The sequence below is a fragment of the Dama dama genome, chromosome 12 (genome assembly GCF_033118175.1).
Source record: "Dama dama isolate Ldn47 chromosome 12, ASM3311817v1, whole genome shotgun sequence".
In the NCBI taxonomy this organism is placed as follows: Eukaryota; Metazoa; Chordata; class Mammalia; order Artiodactyla; family Cervidae; genus Dama; species Dama dama.
In genome coordinates this window covers 93703949-93722589 of record NC_083692.1, presented here as the reverse complement: position 1 = coordinate 93722589, position 18641 = coordinate 93703949, and the positions used below count along the sequence as shown (strand labels likewise).

At 46.0% G+C, this 18641-nt stretch overlaps 2 protein-coding genes across 2 annotated transcripts in view; both read left to right on the top strand.

Annotated features, from left to right (window-relative positions):
* Positions 1 to 798: 798 nt before the first annotated feature.
* Positions 799 to 18641, top strand: part of SV2C (synaptic vesicle glycoprotein 2C) — a 215612-nt gene continuing 197769 nt past the window's right edge. Inside the window, exon 1 of the mRNA XM_061158144.1 lies at positions 799 to 926. The gene's annotated coding sequence lies outside the window, so the exon portion shown is untranslated. The remainder of the gene's footprint in view (positions 927 to 18641) is intronic.
* On the top strand, positions 17208 to 18455 carry LOC133067453 (eukaryotic translation initiation factor 2 subunit 3-like). Its single transcript, XM_061158516.1, has one exon. The coding sequence runs from the start codon at positions 17642 to 17644 to the stop codon at positions 18260 to 18262; it is 621 nt and encodes a 206-aa protein (XP_061014499.1). The 5' UTR covers positions 17208 to 17641; the 3' UTR covers positions 18263 to 18455.

Here is an 18641-nt window from a genome sequence, read left to right as displayed (position 1 = left end):
AACCCCGCCACTTTGAAATGGGGGAGAACTCCTGCTGGCGTCCCCAGCACTGAAAGGGGCGAAATGTTACTGAAAATACTAACAAAATTCCCCTGGCTGTTAAAACAATTTAAAAAAAAATTATTAGGTACCTTCCCCCCAAAAGGCCATTTCAGATGTCTGCCTGTGAGTCCGGCTGTCTGGCCCTACCTGGCACTCAAGATTCACCTCCACTTGTATGTTAGCGGGGGTGGGGGTGGGGGGCCGCTGGGGCCACCTAGCCCGGCCTGGTGGCTCCCGGGGAAGCCGAGTCAAAGTTAAACAGGCCAGCCCCCAGGCCCCAGAAACTGGAGGCGCGCCTTTTCCCCCTAGGCACCAGCGGGCTCCCTCACTCGGGATTCCGTGTGGTCCCACCGGACAGACTCCGGGCGCCGCCCCCAGATGCGCAACGCACCGTCACACCCACTGTCTAATTACGGATTGGGTCCCTTTTCACCCTCCTGCTACGAACTCGGAGCCCTGACTTCTCCAAAAGTACCTGCGACTTGGGGGTGACCCTGCCCGCCCCCATCCCGCGCCGCCGCAGCGCCCAGGACGCCGACTTCCCGGAGCGCGCTGGCCCGCCCCGCAGCGAGTCGTGCGCGGCTGCCGCCTCCCCCGCGCGCCGTGACTCCCTCCCCGCGCGCCGCTGGTACTCTCGCCACGCCGCCGCCCGGCACTGCAGCACCGGGGGGCGGAGGCGAGGCGGCGGCGGCGGAGGAGGAGGACCGCAGCGGGCGAGCCCCGAGCCGCTCACGCGCCCCGCCTCTCGCGGCTGACCGGCTCCGAGGAGTAGCCACTCCGCGCGCTGCGGGAGAGGGCGGCAGACGGAGGCGCCCCGGAGGAGCCAGGCTGAAGGCGGAAGGCTTGACTCTGTCCTAGGAAGTGGGTGCCCGGCTGCTGGCGCGGTGAGTAGGGGACCCTGGCAGCGGTGGCCGATTTTCCCGCCGCTACTTCTTGTCCCTCCGGGACCCGCAGGCCGAGCGCTGCAGCCTGGGGAACTTTTCGTGGCCTTTTAGAAAAAGCAACTTTGCCCCACCCGCCCACGGGGAGTAGCTGCAGGTGCGAGGTGCTGCCCGGCCGGCCGGATGCCTCTGCGGGAGCAGGATCGAGGAAGTAGGGGTAAAGCAGACAGAGTGACCCCCGGTGGCCTGGGGTTGGTCTGGGGGAAGCGGGCGCGCTTTATCCTCGATTCCCGACGGAGGTAGGTGGGCAGCCGCGGCGGTTGCGGGGGCCGCGCCCGCCTTCTGCAGGGACCTCCACTATCCTTTGCTTTTGTGATTCGATGGGCAGGAGGAGGCTGATTTAAAACCAGAAGCTCCGAAACCCTGGCCGGGTGTCCGACCGCGCCTCGCCGGTACCCCTGTGCCGCAACCCAGCCTCGGGCTCAACTTTTTAGCCGGGAATCCCTTTGCAGAGGGGCGGGAGGCGGGAGATCGGAGGCAGCCGCAGTGGGCGCTGCGGAAGCCTAAAAGAAACACCTGAGATGTAAAGACTGTTTTCGGCTCAGACCTTCGAAGCCCCGTCTATTGTCCGCAGGAAAACAAGCGAGGGCTGGAGAGCCCGGAAAGCCGCGGGGCTGTCTGTGAGTGTCTGCGCTTGACCATACTGTGCCTTCATTCAGTAAAAACCGACTGAGCGCCTACGGTGCGCCGGGCGCGGCGAGAGAGCGCCACTGGTGTGAAGCTCCGCGGGGAGAGGGGCCGTCACCTGCAAATAAACTACCGAAGTGATTTCAGGGGCTGAGCAGGGCGGCGGAGGCGACCTCACTCAGTGAGGCCCCACCTCACTGACCCTTTCTCTTGGCGGGCTCTTTCCCCCCCGCTTCTGGGTTCTAGAACGGGGAAGACTTTCCTCCAGCGTGCCGAGGGGACCGCCTGGGGCTGGGCCCACCAGGACTGCGGAATACGGTGATGAACTTGGCTGGGGGCAGCGGGCGCCCCGCCGCAGATGCTTAACCCAGAGCCTTCGCGGGGGCGTGCGGGGCCCCGCGGCGCGCGGGGGCGGAGAAGGAGGGGCTGAGTCACAAGGGCTGGAGGTGCGGCCGGGACGGCCCGAGCCGGGGTGGGCGAGTCGGGGCGGCGGAGCGGGCGAGGTAGGGGGTGATGGAGGGCGCTCGCGTCACTGGCTGCGTGTGCTAGTGATGTAAATGCGGGCCCGCGAGCGGGGGCGAGGGCGGGGGATGCGGGAGGCGGCGGAGTCTCCGTCTGGGAGCGCGCGTGTGTGCGTCAAAGGCTCTCGCAGGATGGATGTCCTGCGGCGCCCCGGGCGCGGGCCGCGGCGACCAGGGGAGGCGCGGGTGGAGGCGGGCACCGGCGGACTGCGGCGGGGGCGGGCGTGCGGGCGGCGGCGCCGGGAGGCGAGGGAAGCCCCGCAGGACCCCGGCCGCGGGCCGGCCGGCGGCTCCGCAGTGCACCGCAGTGCCGCCAAGGCGCCGCAGCGGCCGGAAGCTCCCCGGGGACCCAGACGATGGAGCGTCTTTTAAGGCGCCGCGACAGGGATTCCCTGGCGGTCTCCTCCGACTCTGGACCTCCTCCCTTCGTTCTTAACCGACTGACAGGGCGAGAAGGAAAGTTGTTTCAGTTCCATTCCTATCCTTAATCCTGGGGGAGAATTGGGTATTAATCCTGCATCCGCTCATTTTCAGTGGCCAGTTCCGAAAGGCTTCGTGCTCCCGGCCAGTTTTCCTGTGAAAGCTTTGATGCTGAGGTTCTTCTGATTCTGTAGCGCTGATCCATTCCTTCACCGTTCTTCAGGAGTTTTGTTAGGAGGCCCGGCCTGTAAGTGGAGCTTGAGAAAGGCTTGCAAAACAATGTGCTCGCGTTCCTCCTAAAAATGTGTTGAAAACCTTACTGCAGGTGCATTCTCTGGTAGAGAATAAAAAGCCCAATCCACATTTCACCCTATATATTAACAACGACAAAAGGACCCCGCTTTCTGGAAACCTAATGGCAAAGATTTTTCTACCGGCTTTCCTGAATGAGCCCACATCGGCAGGATGTGTGGCAAAAGGAATGAAGGGGTGATGGAGTTGAGGGGCTAACGGGAGAAAGGAGAGCACTGTTATTAAAGAGAACAGAGTTAGAGATCCTGGTCTCATTTCCCCCAAGTATTGTGTTATGTCACCACCTTATGTTATGGGCAAGTGACTTACCCTTTTGGGTTCATCCTCCGTGTTTGAGAAATGTGAAAAATAGCTGAGACTAGCTCTTATTAAAAAGTTGTTTTGAGGACAAAAGAGAGCGTCTCAGAGAGTTATGGACGTACATATTCTGTATGAATGGAAAATGTTATAAAACAAAATCCTTTTAAGGAAAGAGAAAACATATTTTTTCAAAAAGTCTGGCGACTTCCTCCGGCACTGTTCCTTTAATGAAATTTGGCCTTCAGTGTCAGCAAATGCAGACAATAGACTTTTCCTAGCAGTCTAATATAAAATCAAATGCCATTAGCTGCTGGCTGTCTGGAGGAGAGGGGCAGGGGAGGGAAAGCTCTGGATTGCATCTGAGTGTTTTGGTGATGTAGTGGAGAAATTAAATTTATTTTTCATGACCCAGTGACATTTGAAAGTAGCCTTGGGTCTGAGCAGCACACTAGCCTAGGAGCTTTTAGGTAAATATCCTACTCATTATTAATACTGTCATATTCTGTAAGTGTGGAAGGTCCCTCAGAAAACGGGATGTAGTTTCCACCCTCAGGATGATTACTGCAGAAGACATCAAAATGTGCAGTATATTACCTGACCACAAGTACCAGAAAATCCATTTCCTGTAATTAGGGATATTAGCTCTTATTCTGAGGTAGACTTCTTGATGACATATTTCATGAATAAAAACATCTGAATGCCTTCCAAATCAGGTCACTGTGTTGTTATTCACGTTACTCATGCATAATGGTAGATTTCTGTGAAGAGTAAAAGTTAAAATGTCCTTTTAATTCTATGCAGCTCTATCAGGAGAAAATCTATGATTCATCACTGCTTCTTGGTTCCATGTTGCTGAGGTTTCTGTCTGAGCCATGGTTTATGACATGGATACTATTATTCATTTAACACAAATTCATCATTTTGATGAAGTCTGTTTGTAAACCTAGGAGAGGCAGCCCCCCCCGCCACCCCCCCCCCAATCAACTTCATGCAGCTTTGGTACAACATTGCTAAATTAATTTGAATTTTACTTTTTAAATTACATCTCTGTTGAGTAGCCAGTGTAAAATGTTGCAGTGGATAAAATTGGAAGCTTCTTTTTTTTGGACACAACTGAAATAACAAGGGAGGATGAAGTTACTGTTTTAATTCTTGCTGGAATGAGGGTACAAAGACACTATGTAGTTTATCTGAAACACCCCTTGTAATTAGGAAAGGTAGGTGGTCATTGTATATCAGGTGGTTTCCCTGCAAAGAAGTAAACAAAATGAGATGAACTTACAGGGCTGGATTGGATGGTTTGGTCCTTTCTGGTTCTAATGTTCCTTCCCTCCATAAAATATAAGAAATATATAATACATAATATTTTAAATTTGAACTTATAAATAGAATATAAGAGATTTTTTAAATTAACTCATTGAAATTTTACATGGGACCATGGGCTGTGTATTTGTAATTAGTCTGTTAGATTTTGTATTATGCCATGAGGAGTATGAGCTAAAACATTTTTAAAAGACCAGAGTTGACAAATAATAATCTCAGTTTAATGTAAAGTGAATATTGAGTTCAATTTAACATGACAACACTTTACATGTTTTCTCTTGACCACCTAAAGCACACCGTGCCTGCTGTATCTTTCCCTGTGGACAGTAGGTAATACAAATGATTTGAATCAGACACTGTAAACTGTATTGATGGGCTTTAGTCTTCTTAGAGCACTCAGGCCTTCTTATAACTTAAGAGCACGGGTGAGATTTATGACAAGTTAGAGTGCTTTCTCCCGTCATTTTCCATTCTTTGAGAACCGTGTGAACTATAAGTCCTAGAAGAGTCTAACAGATCAGATTTCTAGAACAGCCATGTGCTCCCCCAGGTCACTTGTCCAGGTGGAGATTTCTGAGCCCCATCCCAGGCATCCCAGACGCGTGGTTTCCTGGGCGGCCCAGAGTGTGTGGTTTCTCAGGCGCTGTCCTGTGGGTTGGACGCTGTCGTTTGGGGACCACAGCTGCAGGACCACTTGAACAGTCCTTGGCCGTGCATCAGGGACCCAGGACACGTGGACTTTCTAAGCTGTGTTGTTCTCTTTGGTGCTGATGGAATATCTGCTTGAAACTCTCACAGGAATCGCATTCTGGCTTGGCGAGGCAGGTTTCAAGATGTCTGGCTTCTTTGGTAAGAGGCAGAGGCAGAGTGAAGTCTGTGTTCAGGAAGGACTCTGTGGAGACAGACAGACGGGCATAGGCCAAGGGAGCATGACGTATGACGGGTCTGTCTACTGACATAATGACTGAAAACCGTGGCCTTCAAAGTCTGCAAGGCTCTGGGTGTTCTGGCCCCAGCTCACTTCCCTAACCTCGGGTTACATAACCCCGAACCTCTCCCATCCCAGCAGCCTTCAAACACCCGTCTTCTCCTGCTGTGGCAACCTCATCTCTTGCTCCAGCCTGCCTTCCTCGTGTTAATGCCGTATGTTATTTAGGTTCCAGTCCAGCCTTCTCTTCCTGGAGAAGCCTCCTGAGCTGCTTTTGTGAGGTTAAAATGCCCTCTCCCATCACAGCGTGCTTTTCCTTATCCGTAAGGTTGTCAGAGAAAAAGAGCATGCTCAGTCAAATTTGAATTTATTTTTAACATAAATGTCTCAAATATTGCATAAGCCATATTAAGCATTATTTATTATTTATATGAAATTTCAATTTATCTAGACATTCTGTATTTTTATTTGCTAAATCTGGCAACTCTGTTTATAAAGTTCATTAATTTTGCATTTCGTTTTTTTTAAAAATGAGATTCTTTCATGAATAGCTCTCTCTCCTGACTAAGTTGTTAAACTCGAAGAAGCCACAGACAGGACTGGGGAGAGGTGGTTGTTTTGTCTTGCTGTTTTCTCCCTAGAAGGAGCTCAGGAAACATTATCAGATGAATTAAATTAATGAGCTGTTTGAGAAAAATGGTGTAACCATAGACAAGTTTCTTAACCTCTCAGAGCCTTAATTTCTTAAGCTGTGAAAAGATGTTTTTATACCTACTTTTTAGGGTTGTGTGTGAAGGTCAAATAGGAAAAATATACATAAAGCTCCGACCTTGTAGGCACTGTACATTAAAAGGTACCTTTTCTCTTCTGCCAATGTTTGTCTTATAAAATGAAAGTGTTCCTTTTTAATATATGAAATCCTACTTCCTTTTATTGTAATGCAATCCTGAATGTTTCTGGACTATTTAACCAAATGCAAGGTGCTCTGGAGACTCAACTATGCAGTTATAGCAGTGCACCCATCTGGTGAACAGAGATTTCTGGGGCTGGTTCATGGGCCTGTGGCATGTGTAGTCACAACAGGGTCTCACACTTGTGCGTGTGTGTGTGTGTGTGTGTGTGTGTGTGTGTGTGTGTGTGTTCAGTCATGTCCAACTCTTTTGTGACCCCTGGCAGGCTTTGTGAGCCTGGCAGGCTTCTCTGTCCATGGGATTTTCCAGGCAAGAATACTGGAATGGGTTACCATTTCCTTCTCCAGGGAATCTCCCCAACCCAGGGACTGAACCCACGTCTCCTGTGTCTCCTGCATTGGCAAGTGAATTCTTTACCACTAGTGCCACCTGGGAAGTCCTAGGAAGGGTCTTTTGTTTGATTTATGCTCTGCCATCACCTTCTGAAATTCCTTGAACAAAGCATCCCCCGTTTTCCTTTCACATTGGACCTTGCCAGTTACGCTGTGTGTCCTGGTAACCTGTGCACGTTTGTATACAGCACGTACCTCGGGAGTATTATATTTTGTCTTCATAATGACTCTAGGACCTTGCATTACTCAGAGAACTTGTGGTTTTCCTGTAGCTTATAACTGACTGAACCAAATTCACTGTTCCTTGCACTGCTCCCTGACTGTCTTCACCTGGTTATGACCGGAAGGTGTAACCATGTCTTTGCCTAAGCACCGGGAGCTTTGGAAGAGCCAGTCTTAGGTCTCCTATCCTTCGGTCACCTTCCTTCCCCTCGCTGCTCTTGCAGTTGCTGAGCCAGGGTCTCAGAATTCCAGGTCTGCCTTTATAGGAAAACCAGGACCACCAGCAGCTCTTTTAGGCAGGTATCTCTTCCACTATTCAGGTTTTAAAATCTGCAGGTTCACCCAAGATAAATAGTCATCTTGGAGGGTTGCAGTTTTTCTAAGAGAGGTATCTGAGATGTTTGTTCTTTGCTCTCAATCACTCAGATGAGTCACACAGCACAGGGGCCTCTGCGGCAAGGAACAGCCACGCGTTTTGGCAGTAGGTAGAGAAGGTGACCCACTTTGTCATGTCAAGCTCTGACTAGCAGATCCGCTAGAGAGGGGATAGGCTACCCACTCCAGTATTCTTGGGCTTCCTTTGTGGCTCACCTGGTAAAAAATCGGCCCGCAAGGCGGCAGACCCTGGTCCGATCCCTGGGTTGGGAAGGTACCCTGGAGAATGGAAAGGCCACCCACTCCAGTATTCTGGCCTGGAGAATTCCATGGAGTGTGTAGTCCCTATGGTCCCAAAGAGTCGGACACCGACTGAGTGACTTTCAGTTTCACAGCCTGTTTTAAGATGTACTTATCTTAATATTACTTTTTTTAGTAGTCCTAAGCATACCATTTTTTTCTTTATGCCTTTTTGTACTCATGTGTATTTGTATTTAAGAAGTGACTGTCCAGTGATTCCTTGGAGCCATTCTCAAATTTGCCCTCATATTCTTCTTTTCAACACGTAACAGCATTGCCCCAGTTTATACCCATTAAATACAGTATGAGCAGCATTGAACACACAAGTAGTTTAAGTATAAATATTATTATTTTTTTAAATATCCAATTAAATCTGCAGCCTGGGTTTCCTGTTGGCCACATCAGTGTGAGGGGAGTTATAGACCCACAATAACATCTACAGCCATTTCTCTGGCCCTGTTCTCCCCCCAGTTGTGGATTCCCAGCCTTCTTTAAAGATTTCTCACTGTTTCTCCGAGTCCTCGGGAACACTCCTGCAGTCGTCATCCCTAGTGCCCTGCAGCAACATCTCTGCAGTGCTCCAAACCTGCCTGCCTGCACCCAGGATGCCCTGGCTCCACTATTGCAGAATCCGCTGCTTCCCGCATGTACTCCCCGGGGAGTTTAGAGAGTGTGTGAATGCACGCGGGCTGGTGAGAGGACCCTTCGAGTGACCAGTGTCCTGTGTTCACATTCACTCATCCCCTGCTGATGACAGCCCATTGTCCTAGATTATAAATAGTGGATCTGAAATTGCCTTTTGCTTGGGATGAGTCCTTTCCTGGGAGACATTTTAGCTCTTCCCTTTCAGACATACTTCATGGTATCAGAATGTTCAGATTAATCTCCTCATTTTTGTCAGGCTGTTTATGGCATCATTACTTGCAAGAGTGGAAAACGGTAAACAACTTACATGCTCATCAGAGGATGATCACGTCAGTTATAGTGCATTTAAATACTGAAATACTACACTGCCAGTGAAACAACTGAGGTGAACTGATGTGCACTGGAACTGTTTTTGAAATTATGTTTTAGTGGAAAATATAGTAATGTATTAATATTAGCCAGAATATGCAGCATATCACTATTAAAAAATTAAGGTATATTAAAAAGTCTAGAAGGATAAGGAGATCAAACTATTATCTTTGGGGGAAAAGATGGAGAGGATCTGACACTTTTACTTGATATATTTCTCAATCATTTTGAGTTTTCAGCAATAGGTACGTATTAACTTTTATAATTAAGGCATCAGTAAAGGTGGTAAAGGTTAATTTCAAGATGTCCCTGTGATGCTATTTCTCAAATGTATCTAAATAAATATAAATATGTCCCAATGTTTAAGTGGTAGAAAGCCATGCTGGTTTTTCCTGTGGATGTTTTTCCAGTTCATAATGCCAATAAGGTAATCAAAGGTTTGAGAACATAAATTAGTTTGGTAGTCTATGAAACTATTTTCATTTTGAGTGAACAATGGTGCAAATCTATAAATGTTCGATACAGTAGCCTGTGAGAAGGACTCCTGGTTGCTGACCTAGGTTGTCAAAGCTGAGGCCCTCCCACCTCCTTCCACCCTTGTTATCAATAAATCTTATGTGTCCAGTAGCTGTCATAAGCTAGATTAACAGACTGCACATTCTACTTTGAGGAACATTATTCATTCTACTATTGTTGTTCAGTTGCTCAGTCATGTCTGACTCTTTGTGACCCCACGGACGGCAGCATGCCAGGCTTCTCTGTCCCTCACCATCTCCAAGAGTTTGTTCAAACTCATGTCCATGGAATTGGTGATGCCATCCAACCGTCTCATCCTCTGTTGTCCCCTTCCCCTCCTGCCCTCAATCTTTCCCAGCATCAGGGCCTTTTCCAATGAATCGGCTCTTCGCAGAAGGTGGCCAAAGAATCGGAGCTTCAGCATCCGTCCTTCCAATCAATGTTCAGGGTTGATTTCCTTAAGGATTGACTGGCTTGATCTTCATTCTCTACTGTGACTGTGTATTTGGTGGGATTGGAGGTCTCTTCTCGTGGACCTGGCATGCCCTCCCTCCCACCATCTCTCCTCCCCCCACTCTGAACATCTTCATGTTGGTTCATGGAAGAGGCTCCTACCTGTCCTCCAAGCCTCAGCTTAAAGATCACTTTTCATGACCCTCCACAGCAGAGTTCGGGCCCCTTTCTCTGCCTCTCCCAGTCCCCTTGCAGCTGTACGACATAAGTGCTTCTCATCCTGGGTCACTGTGGCCCCTCCACTGGAGCTGAGTCCCTTAACCCAAGAGTTTCTAGACTCTGAGTCCCTTGAACTTCAAGGCAAGAGCCCCAAACTTTGGGATGTTTCTAACTCCTGGCACTGGACACATAGGGGCTAAAAATATTTTAAATTATTAAAAAATCTTTTTTTATAGAAGTATAATACACAGAAAAGTGTGCTTTTTAGAAGGGTATGGCTGAATTGATGTTTATAAACTGAGCACATGTTTTTAAACAACACCCAGACCATGGAGCAGATTGCACCCCAGAAGCCCCTTGGGTGTCCGTTTTAGTCATAACCCCCTTCTGCTGTTCTGAGTTCAGTCCTTTGGACGTGCTTAACGTGGCTCTTCCTTAAGTGTTAGTTGCTCAGTCGTATCTGACTCTTTGTGACCCCATGGACCATAGCCCACCAGGCTCCTCTGTCCATGGGATTTTCCAGGCAAGAATACTGGAATGGGTTGCCATTCCCTTCCCCAGGGGATCTTCCTGACCCAGGGATCAAACCCAGGTCTCCCTCATTGCAGGCAGATTCTTTACTGCCTGCGTTACCAGGGAAGCCCCAACTCTCTCTAACCTGCCCAGGTGCCTTGTTTTTTCATGCCCACCATCAGAGAAACTGCTTGACAGAGCCTTACAACTGCCGAAGCACACACATTAGAACGTCACGGCTGTACCAGAAGGCTGCCTCTAGACTCCCAGACGACCAGTCTACAGTGTGCTAGAGTCAGAGAAGGTTTTCCCCACACAGCTGGCCGCAGGGCAGCTCTGCCCGTGGTCTGCTCCCCCATGGGCAGTTCTGTCGTTTGACAGCAACTCATACCGGATTCTGTAAGTTTCCTTCTCTTTCCAGCTTGCTGAAATTGCACATGAATGTGTATGGAATTTCGTCTTCTGCTTTTAAGCCTCTGATTAATTACAAAATGATTTCTTTTTAATAGATAAAGGCTCTAGAATTTTAGAATTTCTATTTCTTCTTGTGTCAGTTTTGGTAAGCATATTAAAAAAAATTGGCAATTTTAGCCAGGTTGTCAAATTTATTGCATAGTTATGTGCAATTTTACAATCATTGCTTTGTTTTTATTTTGTGAACCCTGTGACTCTTGTATCTAATTGTATTTTCTTCACTCCTTTGGCTGTTATAGGCTTATTTTTTTGTAAAGATTCTAGAAACTTTACAGAGTCATGCAGTGTTATCTGAAGATGTTAACAAGTATATATGAATTATTTAAAATGAGTCCTTACCCATTTGAACCTATAATCATTGCCTGTGGTTATATGCAATTTTTAAAGCTCACTATTTCTTTTATTTATCATTAAAACACAACCCTAAAAATTCAGAATGTTAGGAAGTAGATAGAATGATAGATACATTTAATTAATTTTTTTTTCAGTTTACTTTTCAGTAACATTTTATTATTAAAACTGCTTTTCAGCTTAATTAATTTTTAAGATGTGTAAATGATAGAGAGGTTTGTAGAAGATACCAAGTTCCTGAAGGCAAATATGTTGACAAGAATGAAATACTTATGGGCTTTCTGTGGGCCTACTGATTATTTAATGATATCTGTGCTTGTAATATTGTGTGAAAAGAAGAGAATCTAAAAGTAAAGGAGAAAAGGAAAGATATTCCCATCTGAATGCAGCGTTCCAAAGAATGGCAAGGAGAGATAAGAAAGCCTTCCTCAGCGATCAATGCAAAGAAATAGAGGAAAACAACAGAATGGGAAAGACTAGAGATCTCTTCAAGAAAATTAGAGATACCAAGGGAACATTTCATGCAAAGACGGACACAATAAAGGACAGAAATGGTATAGACCTAACAGGAGCAGGAGAGATTAAGAAGAGGTGGCAAGAATACACAGAAGAACTGTACAGAAAAGATCTTCACGACCTAGAAAATCACGATGGTGTGATCACTCACCTAGAGCCAGATATTCTGGAGTATGAAGTCAAGTGGGCCTTAGGAAGCATCACTACGAACAAAACTAGTGGAGGTGATGGAATTCCAGTTGAGCTATTTCAAATCCTGAAAGATGATGCTGTGAAAGTGCTGCACTCAATATGCCAGCAAATTTGGAAAACTCAGCAGTGGCCACAGGACTGGAAAAGGTCAGTTTTCATTCCGGTCCCAAAGAAAGGCAATGCCAAAGAATGCTCAAACTACTGCACAGTTGCACTCATCTCACACACTAGTAAAGTAATGCTCAAAATTCTCCAAGCCAGGCTTCAGCAATCCGTGAACCATGAACTTCCAGATTTTCAAGCTGGTTTTAGAAAAGGCAGAGGAACCAGAGATCAAATTGCCAACATCTGCTGGATCATTGAAAAAGCAAGAGAGTTCCAGAAAAACATCTACTTCTGCTTTATTGACTATGCCAAAGACTTTGACTGTGTGGATCACAATAAACTGTGGAAAATTCTGAAAGAGATGGGAATACCAGACCACCTGACCTGCCTCCTGAGAAACCTATATGTAGGTCAGGAAGCAACAGTTAGAACTGGACATGGAACAACAGACTGGTTCCAAATAGGAAAAGGAGTACGTCAAGGCTGTATATTGTCACCCTGCTTATTTAACTTATATGCAGAGTACATCATGAGAAACGCTGGGCTGGAAGAAGCATGAGCTGGAATCAAGATAGCTGGGAGAAATATCAATAACCTCAGATAGGCAGAAGATACCACTCTTATGGCAGAAAATGAAGAGGAACTAAAAAGCTTCTTGATGAAAGTGAAAGAAGAGAGTGAAAAAGTTGGCTTAAAGCTCAACATTCAGAAAACTAAGATCATGGCATCTGGTCCCATCACTTCATGGGAAATAGATGGGGAAACAATGGAAACAGTGTCAGACTTTATTTTGGGGGGCTTCAGAATCACTGCAGATGGTGATTGCAGCCATGAAATTAAAAGACACTTACTCCTTGGAAGGAAAGTTATGACCAACCTAGACAGCATATTGAAAAGCAGAGATATTACTTTGCCAACAAAGGTCCGTCTAGTCAAGGCTATGGTTTTTCCAGTGGTCATGTATGGATGTGAGAGTTGGACTGTGAAGAAAGCTGAGCACCGAAAAATGATGCTTTTGAACTGTGGTGTTGGAGAAGACTCTTGAGAGTCCCTTGGACTGCAAGGAGATCCAGCCAGTCCATCCTAAAGGAGATCAGTCCTGGGTGTTCATTGGAAGGACTGATGCTGAAGCTGAAACTCCAATACTCTGGCCACCTGATGCGAAGAGTCGACTCATTTGAAAAGACCCTGATGCTGGGAGGGATTGGGGGTAGGAGGAGAAGGGGATGACAGAGGATGAGATGGCTGGATGGCATCACTGACTCGATGAACTTGAGTTTGAGTAAACTTGGGGAGTTGGTGATGGACAGGGAGGCCTGTTGTTCTGCGATTCATGGGGTTGCAAAGAGTTGGACATGACCGAGCGAGTGAACTGAACTGAACTGAATCTGAAAGGATAAAGAACCCCTCAACTTGAGTTTTGATGACAGGGATTTTATTTTGCGACAGCCATGGCCCTTATTCGGTCCGTATCATGTCTCTGCCTGCCTTTGTGTGAATTTGTCAGATTATGGCAGACTTTGCCTCTTCTGTCCTTCAGGGTGATTTCAGGGAGAGAGCTCATGAGAGAGGCATTGGTGTGGTTTATTGCAGGGCTCTCCCAATACACAGTGGCTCCTACAGCCAGTGACCAGCATTGTGTTTATATAGCACCAGTTAGCTTCTGCCATGTCCCTGGGTTCCACCCAGTCTTTCTCCCATAATCTGTCCAACATCACAAATTTCTCATTGACGTTTCTATTTCTGTTTTAACCCTACTTAACTCCCCTGTGCTAGGTGGGCAAGTATGTGCCAGACATTTATTACTAAGTCACGCTGCCTTACCAGCCACTCTAAAAGTTAGTATCCGGAGGTAATAATAATGTCTTTTCACCCATGCATCTGTAGATTGACTGAGCGCTGGCTGATCTAGGTTGACCTTTATTGGGTTTTCTCCACGTTGCAGGTTAGGTTCAGGTTTTTAATCCTCCTTGGAATAATTGGCTATCAGTTCGTATTTCTGCATGGAGATGGCTGAAATACAAGAAAGGTAAGTGGGAACATGTGCTGCCTCTTAAGGCTCAGCTCAGAACTGGTACCTTGCGCCTTCAGTCCACATTCTGCTGACCAAAGACAGAATGACAGGAGCGTTCCGTGTGACAGAGCATTGCCTCACACACTGCACAACTTGCCAGTGTTGTCACAGATATCTCTCAGGTGAGAATTCTGTTTCCTGTAATTTAAGCCTGCTGCCTCTGCTTAGTCGCTCAGTTGTGTCCGACTCTTGCGACCCCATAGATTGTAACCTGCCGGGCTCCTCTGTCCGTGGGATCACTCCAGGCAACAATACTGGAGTGGGTTGCCAATTCCTTCTCCAGGGGATCTTCCCAACCCAGGAATCAAACCTGGGTCTTGAGCATTGCAGGTGGATTCTTTTCCGACTGAGCTACAAGGGAAGCCCCAATTTAAGCCTAGACCTTTTTTGTTGTTGTTGTATATATAAACACAAATATTTTATATGGTTTTTACATACAGTATGTTTTCCAGGAGGGAAATTACTTGTAAATCAAGGGAAGATTCTATTTTGTTTTATTTAAAATATTGCCAAGAGTTGTTCATCATTTCCGAAGGTCACATCACCAGTACTAAAAGAACACTAGTGATATTTACGTTGCAAATGGGTGGTGGTTTAGTCGCTGAGTTGTGTCCAACTCTTGAGACCCACGGACTGTAGCCCTATAGGCTCCTCTGTCCATGGGATTTCCCAGGCAAGAGTACTGGAGTGAGTTGCCATTTCCTTCTCCAGGGGATCTTCCCGACCCAGGGATCAAACCTGCAACTTCCTGTGTCTCCTGCATTGCAGGCAAATTCTTTACCACTGAGCCACCAGGGAAACCCAAGTTGCTCATAAGCTCACCTCTATTTGTCTGCATTGGTATTGTTTGCATTCATGGGGACCACATTTAGAAGCAAGCATCTCTTGTCTTCATTTTGTATTCTAGAGCTGCCACACTGGGACATTTACATATTTTAAAGCATAATTTATTATTTCTTTGAATTTTACTTATCACTGTTAGGATACTGTATAGATATTTAAATTTATGTGTGCAGACAGGTTATTTCATCTGTGAAAAATATTTAATAAGGCATTGCAAAATGTGTTATTAGTAGGCACTGTTGGACTGCTCTGGATTCCCTGTGTTTTAGCACTCTGTGTAATCAGCAGATTTATATTCGGGGGTGGGGAGGGCCAGGCTGTAACTGGGTGGCCTCTTCCTCCTTAGCGTTGTGCCTGAGAGTGGGCTCATTCCGTGACAGTTGTCACGTTACTCTTTCTCTCTAACAGTGGTTGTGGAGGGAGGTGGGCTGTGAGCTGGACCTGCCGAGAAAAATGGTGTGTTTGTAGAGCACATACAAGCCTGTATCATAGTTCTATTTCTGAGGCTCACCCTGAATTCAAGCAGTCCAGGGCTTTGGCTGTGAAGGCACTGCGTTTCTGCCTAGCCGCCCTAGCCTTGATTAGTGATGGGTAAGACCAGGGGAGGCATGGAGGAGAGGAAGAGGAGATGTGTTCCAAGATGCTTGTTCCACAACCATGAGAGATGCCCAGCAGGAATCTGGTGGTTTCTTTCTAAGCCTGTTTTTAAAACATATTATTTTCTGAGGCCACTGCCAGACACTGTGAGTGCCCTGCCAGAGTCTTCTGTGTGTGAGACGGGGGAGCCCTCTGAAGTGCTTCCAGAAGAGACTGACAAAAGAGGGGGTGAAAGCTTTCTGACCTATTTTGGTCCATGTTTCAAAGATAAGAATATTTTCCTACCAACTGAAATTGGTGTAAGAGTAATTCAGAAGGAATAAATCAGAGGACATTGAAAAAGTGACCTGGGACTGGATGATACATGCTTCTCTGTGTGCTTTTTAATCTGGAGTTTGCGTATTGATAAGGGCATCACACTCTTTATCTGTGGTGAGCAGGGGACTTGTTGTTGGGGCAGAGCTCCCCTCATTTATTGATAAATACATTACAGCTAATTGTTGTCCCAAACATGCATTAACCATGAACCTGAGTGTGTAATGATCATGTCTGCCTTTTGGGATATAGATGTGTGTGCACCAGAAGGTTTGATTACATTCAAAGGCAGTAAATAAATTTAAAAAAAAAAAAATCCAACTCTGTAAAGATTAACATCCACTTCCTAGCAAATCTAAGGAGAAAACCAATAATTAACATAATTGAATGTGAGGTCATCTTATGCCTGAAGCTTTGTTTAACACCAGGAGAGTGATTTCTTAAGGGCTGATACTGATGAATCCTACTAGCCATGGAAGATTTGGAGGCCTTTGAACTCCACCCAGATTGCTCACTGATGGGGCCTGAGCCAAGACTAAAAGGTCTTGTGATGAATCAGTTTTGTGATGCATAACTGATTCACTTACTCCTACTTCTTGACTTTTATACATTCCCTTCTTATTACTGTGTTACAGAGTGCTCTGTTGATGACGGCATCAAACATTTGGTGTAGCATCGTATTCCACTGAATAAAGCTCCTAAATAAGATGGAAAATCATGGTTCATGTTAGATAGCATTACTGGCTTATAATTTTTTTCCACTTAGTAGATGGTTTTGAAATTGCCTACTGTGAAATTTTAAAAGTGAGATGAGGAACTGTCTTTGTCTCAGATTAGAGTGTAATAAAGTGTGGATCTGAGCTCTTGGGGCTCCCAGAGGTGCTTTTGAAGTTACTTCTGTACCTCCTGCTGGCCACCTTAGCTGACATGTGTGTGTCTCATGGAGGAGTGTGTGTGTGTCTTCATTTCCTCTTGCCCAGGGCTAATGGTTGTGACATCTTCATCAGGAAACCATGACAATGTTAGTTAAGTGCCTTCTCGGGGTCCTCTGATCACATTCTGCTCTTCTGCCTGGAGGGGTTGCCTCCTTCCCTTGAAGGCTAACTAGCCACTGGTTTCTAGTTTGGCTGACTTAACGGCAGCAAAATAAATGCTGTTTCATAATGGTCTTCACCATCTCTTGGTGACTGACAGCATTGAGAATCAGGATGTCCAGCTTCTCAGCGGGACAGCTTGTCACACCAGCCGCTATGCTCGTCTGTAGCCTGGAGGCCATTTGGGTGTATATTCAAGAGAGTTCAGCTTAGCTTCTAGTAAGAGTGAGAAGGATTTATGATGATCTTTTCTGATCATATGAGATTTTCCCTTTTCAGTGAAAGCTGAATCTTTCATTCAAAATTTCAAACTTGCTCTCCGGACAAGATGGCGAGGGGCGAGGCTGGTGTGACTTTAGAGCAGCCGCACCTTTCTCGGCAAGATCTCGCTACTTTGGATGTTTCCAAGTTGACGCCACTTTCACATGAAGTTATCAGCAGATGAGCCACAATTAATATAGGTACAATTGGTCACGTAGCTCATGGGAAATCTACAGTTGTAAAAGCTATTTCTGGAGTCCACACTGTCCGTTTCAAAAATGAACTGGAAAGAAATATTACAATCAAACTTGGCTATGCTAATGCTAAGATTTATAAACTTGACGACCCAAGTTGTCCTCGGCCAGAATGTTTTAGATCCTGTGGAAGTAGCACACCCGATGAGTTTCCTACAGACATTCCAGGGACCAAAGGGAACTTCAAATTAGTCAGGCATGTTTCCTTTGTTGACTGTCCTGGCCATGACATTCTGATGGCTACTATGCTGAACGGTGCCGCAGTGATGGATGCTGCTCTTCTGTTGATAGCTGGTAACGAGTCTTGTCCTCAGCCTCAGACATCTGAACACTTGGCTGCTATAGAAATCATGAAACTGAAGCATATTTTGATTCTACAAAATAAAATCGATTTGGTAAAAGAAAGCCAGGCTAAAGAACAGTATGAACAGATCCTTGCATTTGTTCAAGGAGTTGGAACAAAAATTGACCCCACTTTGTGCCGGGCTGACAGAATGGTGGGGCAAGTACTTGGTGCAGTTGGAGCTTTACCTGAGATCTTCACAGAATTGGAAATTTCCTATTTCCTGCTTAGGTGGCTTCTAGGTGTTCGCACTGAAGGAGACAAGAAAGCAGCGAAAGTACAAAAGCTGTCTAAGAATGAAGTGCTTATGGTGAATATAGGATCCCTGTCAACAGGAGGAAGAGTTAGTGCAGTCAAGGCTGATTTGGGCAAAATCGTCTTGACTCATCCTGTGTGCACAGAAGTAGGAGAAAAAATTGCACTTAGCCGAAGAGTTGAGAAACACTGGCGTTTAATTGGTTGGGGTCAAATAAGAAGAGGAGTGACAATCAAGCCAACAGTAGATGATGACTGAAGAATTAAATAACAGATTTGGATGAAGTTGGAATTTCTCTTAACAACCTAGGGGTATATTTTCAGAACAATACTGGGAAAGTAATTTCACAGCTCATTACCTTAGTAGTAGCTGTAAGGTTATTCTCATTTTTTGGTGATGAAAATTTAACCTCTAGTACTGAAATAGAGCCTACAATAAATGTAGAAATTAGCATCGTGTTGGATTGAATCTACATTTTACCAGAAATTAATCATTCCCAAATAATGTCTAATTTATATGTCAGTGCAGATTTGAAAGGAAACTGCTACAACCAGACTTTGCTGTAGTAGACATACCACTGAACCTGTTTGAAATAAAGTCTTTGTTCTTATTTAAAAAAAAAAAAAAAAAAAAAAAA

Bases quoted from the DNA above. Each gene is read 5' to 3' on its own strand.
- LOC133067453 (XM_061158516.1), top strand. From the start codon at position 17,642: ATGGCTACTATGCTGAACGGTGCCGCAGTGATGGATGCTGCTCTTCTG.